This window comes from Gadus morhua, chromosome 9, assembly GCF_902167405.1.
Source record: "Gadus morhua chromosome 9, gadMor3.0, whole genome shotgun sequence".
Lineage (NCBI taxonomy): Eukaryota > Metazoa > Chordata > Actinopteri > Gadiformes > Gadidae > Gadus > Gadus morhua.
The window spans coordinates 6,748,540-6,753,539 of NC_044056.1; the positions used below are offsets into that span (position 1 = coordinate 6,748,540).

Sequence of the window (5,000 nt, forward strand, 5' to 3'; positions counted from 1 at the left end):
CACGCGGCTCCGTCTCACTCCAGCAGCCCAGACAGCCACAGCACCTCCAGACCTCGCTCCCTAGTGAGTGCCGCTTCCCTTTTCCCCGGTGGGTTCACCTTTTAGTGTTGACTCTGTGTTGCTTCCACTTAATTTTTGCAGGTCTTTTGCTATTTTTGCGTGATATTTTTCTGTCTATCACGCTCGTTTTCGTTCTCGTTCTCGCTCTCGCGCTCTTTCTCTCTCTCTCTTGCTCTCTCTCTCTCTCTCACTCTCTCTCTCTCTTGCCCTCTCTCTCTCTCTCGCCCTCTCTCGCTCTCTCCTGCTCTCTCTCACGCACGCTCTCGCTCTCGCTCTCTCTCTCTTGCTCTCGCTCTCTCTGTCTCTCTCTCTCTCTCTCGCTCTCTCTCGCTCTCTTTCTCGCTCTCGCTCTCCCTCTCTTTCTCTCTCTCTCTCTCTCTCTCTCTCTCTCTCTCTCTCTCTCTCTCTCTCTCTCTCTCTCTCTCTCTCTCTCTCTCTCTCTCTCTCGCGCGCTCTCGCTCTCGCTCTCTCCCTCTCTTTCTCGCTCCCGCGCTCGCTCCCGCGCTCGCTCTGGATCTCTCTAGCTCACGCTCCCTCTTGCTCTCAATCTCTCTCGCGTTCTCGATGTGTGTCTCATTGCGTCTGTATGAAATATTTATGCCGGTACGTTAATTCTCACACTTCCCCATCCCACAATTTTTTCTCGCTCTCTGTGGCTTCATTCCAACGCGCTCACACCCTCTCCTCTTCCTCTCCACTCACTATGGTGTGATTTGGGCGACGTCCATGGTTCCCCCATTGGAATGCATCCAGGAAAAAACTAGTTTCAGCCATATTTCCTGGCTGCCTCTCCACGAGAGCGGCCCCTGTGCTGGCCAATCTGTCGGGTTCGAACAGTGGGAGGCTGCAGGGACGAGAAAGGAACAACTTGGGCTAGAGCTTTTTAATTAGCAGTGCCTCCACTTTCTACTCGTTAAGGTACCTTTGGCTCCCATTGTTTGGCTGTCACCACCTCGGTAGATACGGGGGAGCTGTGCTAAGCTCCAGGGGTGTGTCTATGTGTGTATGTGTGTGCGCGTGCGCGCGTGAGTGTGTGTGCGCGTGCGTGTGTGGCAAGCTTTTCTGTTACCTAGGAGATATGGATGGCCTGTCTGTTACCTGAGAACTGCAAAACCACTCAAGTGTCACACGCTACTGAACCCAATAAGTGGCCATTTCGTTATCATATTTCGAGATTTTTCTGACAGAGTTTGAGATGGTTGAAGCGTTTATGAGTAGGCTGTGAAGCCTTGGCCTGGGGTCATCCTGGACTATTTAATCTTTGCTTAAGTATCTTCTGCATTCCACCTGAATGAGCCTGGACTGCTGCACTTTTGAGAGTTGACCTTGGTCATCCATCCACAAGTGGAGAAACGTCGAACACTGATTGTCCCCTGGAATGCGAAATAGTTTCAAGTGGATTTGAGTATTTTTTATCAATCGTGGATTGAAATATTTTGGTTTGAAGCCACCGTTTTAAAACAAATAGGAAAGGAAAGGAAGGAAACTGATTTGCGGTAGGCCAATGGCAGTTTACAAAAAAGCGTGGTTGTGAACAGTTTGTCACAAGTGGCTTAGACGCACTTTACTGTTGATTGCAATTCACAAAGGGAACCATCTAAGGAAGTGGCTGCATACGGTTTAACAAATGACATTTCTGTTTCCGTCGTATGACACCTTGCGCGAGTGTGTGTGTGTATCCGGGGACCTCTGACTGTGAACAAACTTTCCAGATTTTTCTAGAGCCAAAGCATCCATAACGACACAAGACTTGCTATTTTCCTTGCGGGACGTAGGGATCCATCTGTGGCGGGCTCAGCCTGCCAGACAAACTGTGTGTGCATGTGTGTGTGTGTGTGTGTGTGTGTCTGTTTGTGTCTCCCTCTCTATCTCCCTTTCTCATTCAATCTTCATCTCTGTAATCAGTTGTTTGCTTAGGTCAGATCCCCTGTGCTCTGCTTTCCACCATCACATATTGCCTTTGGTCCTGTTGCCTGTCTGCTTCATTACCTGCCTTCAAGCCTGCCCGACTGTCTGCCTTTTTGTCTGCCTGTCTGTCTGTTTGTTTGCCTGTCTGTCTGCCCGCCATCTGGTGCTATAAGAGATTTCCGTTGTTTGTAATGTAGGCTACCCCAGGTGGCTCCTCAGCCAGCTCTGAATTAATAGAGGCTTGTATAGATGGTCGAAGAGGCACTCTCTGCAGGACGTGCGCTGTGTGCGTCTGTAACATTTTTACCCCCCAAAAACGCGTCAGCCATAAAAAATGCAGTGCTTTATTTTTGTGTTATTCTTTTCCTCTGTTCTGTTTTGCACCTCTCTTCCTCTTCCCTCCCCTCCGCTTCTCCCGCGGCTCCCAGAGGACAGTGTAAATGTCATGGTAATGACATGCTTCCCGCTATCCCACTAGGATTAGGACGTGTCAATCATTCCCGCCGTCGGGGATTTGCCTTGGCAGCACCCGGGAGCAGAGAGGTGTTGCGGGGGTGGGCGAGGTATCAAGGTCTCTGGATGCACCGAGCCGAACCAAAGCGGGTACCTTTTTTCTTTGCTGCCTTTTTGTTTTGGAGAGGTTTACGTAAAGGGAGAGCGGACTCTCTTTGATATCCCGTGGCCGTGCGCACACATGCACACACGCACACACACACACACACACACACACACACACAAACACTTATACGTATACAGACACACACGTTAATGTACACGTACATGAACAGGTACACACACTCACACGCATAAATATGTATGCACACAAACATGCACGTACACATACACATGCACGTACACATACACATATGTACATCTACACACACATACACATATACACATACATACATACACACGCACACACACGCACATACACACACATGCACAAACACACACGAACACACACACATATATGCACACACACACAATCACACATACACACAAACACGCACACTCACACACACACACACACACACACACACAACCGCTCTTTGTGCAACATTGAACTTTGCTTTGGGTTGTGTTCAAGCAACACCGGTCCTTTGATTGCTTGTTAGTGTGGTATTTAGGGAGTTGTGCTGCATATGCCCTGGCCTACATGTAAAAAATTCAAACAGAGGGACAATTAAGGACAATAGTTTGTAAATTATATGGTTTGCACTACTTTCAATGCTCAATCGAATATTTTGACCTTTCAAATGGGACATATTATACCACCAGGTGTGAGTGTGATTAGCCTTACAAGCCGTTTCGAAAATCTGCCCCATATGACATCACTAGTGGGCGTGTCCACCTAGATCTGTGCTGGATAGATGAGCAACGTTTACTTCAGTCCACTGGGTAGGCTGGTAGACTGATCTATCCAGCACAGATCTAGGCGGACACGCCCACTAGTGATGTCATATTGGGCAGATTTTCGAAACGGCTTGTAAGGCTAATCACACTCACACCTGGTGGTATAATATGTCCCCTTTAAATACTTTTTAGTGTTTTCGCTATGTTTCTGAATGTGCAAGCACTGAACCGAAGGTGAGTTGGTATTTGCACCTCTTGTCGTTTAACATTCCAAGGGGAAAGCCAGTGCAGTGTGATATCTTTCCAAAAGGCTTTGTGTCTTCTTTTCATATATATTGCCGCCCGTGGCCATGCCTTAAACAGTGACACTTTTGAAGTTGATTCAGGTGAATAACGGAGAGGAGAGCAGTGCAGTCCAACATCAAACATTTCTCCCTCTTTTATATTATTCAAACTGCTCTGAATTTCACCATGCATCCCCAAAGACGGGGCTGAATAATTCATTTTTAGCCCCTCCACTAAATCAAAGGACTGATCACCAATTTTTAATGTCTGTGATCTCTGGAAATTAAGCCTTTCAAAACAGGCCATTGTTGTATTATCCGTGGTGAGTGGACTAAACAGCATCAAGCGGTTGGAATCTGGAGGATCAGGAGGGCGAACAGACAAAAACACAGTGACGTGTTTATCTTGGATTGAAAAGCACGCGTGCCTGTTCATTTTGTTTTCTGTCTGGTTTTGGGTCGCGCTTCTATTTTTCTTTCCCCGCTCCCCCCGGTAAATAGAATCGTTTAATCCCGAACCATCAGAAATCCATCACAATCGAGGAATCTTTCCAAGCGATGTATTGTATGACAAACAGAAGCCCTTAGGAACGCCAGAAAACCCATCGAAATCGGTTCCCTCCGAATCCGTCCGTCAACAACTTATTCGATAACCACAAGCTAACACACACACACACATACACGCACACAGGCACACACACGCACACACACACACACACAAGCACACACACAGTTCCACACCTCTAAAACTCTTCATTTTTCCCGATTAACACAACAAGGTCGCTTTTGTTTGCTCAGCTCCCCAAAAAATATTTCCAAAACACTTTTGTTCTTTCCTCCTCTCACCCTCCCTCCCTCCTTCCCTCCGTCCCTCTCCTTCCAAGTCAACGTGACTCCCCCCCTAGCCCTCCAGCACTCCCTCGCCCCCTCGCGAGGATCCAAGCTGTCGAGAGTGGCTGGCCCGCGTCTCTCTTGCCAGGGCTCGGTTGGAGCAGATCCGGCCTGCGGCCCGTAGCCATCTCTCCAACCCTCAGGCTCTCGCAAAAACAACGTCTGCCCCGTGCAACTGTCGCCCTCGACGCTCTGCACGGCGGGGGGGGGGGGGGGGGGGCGGCAGCCTGTCATAGAGAGTGTTTGATGGCGGGGCCTTGCGAGCTCAGAGTGGCTCAAGCCTGTCGTTTCGCTCGTCCTCGGCTGAATTTAAGTGAGGGGGTGAATACAATAAAGCGCGCTGCCAGTTCCAGATTGGTCAGAACCCAAATACCAATAAGCTCTGAGGATAAACGGCTCTGATACCGTCGAATTGGCGTCCGTTCACTTGCCCTAAAAATAGGCATGTTTTTTTTTTTTAAATGACCAAGGATTTAAAAAGACCCATTCCCTGTCTGGCCCCAA

General features: G+C 48.6%; 1 protein-coding gene across 3 annotated transcripts in view; it reads left to right on the forward strand.

Moving 5' to 3' along the window:
• The window catches only part of plxnb2b (plexin b2b), a 139,118-nt gene that overhangs the window by 33,237 nt on the left and 100,881 nt on the right, over nt 1–5,000 (forward strand). Inside the window, exon 2 of one of the 3 annotated variants that reach the window (XM_030366268.1) lies at nt 1–88. This exon is cut by the window's left edge and continues 171 nt beyond it. Coding sequence is in view for 1 of the 3 variants with exons in the window: in XM_030366267.1 (XP_030222127.1) it covers nt 2,548–2,571 (24 nt within the window). In the remaining 2 variants the exon portion in view is untranslated. Of the gene's footprint in view, nt 89–2,489; nt 2,572–5,000 lie in introns of those variants that run through there. The other 2 variants (XM_030366269.1, XM_030366267.1) reach the window with 2 other exon arrangements.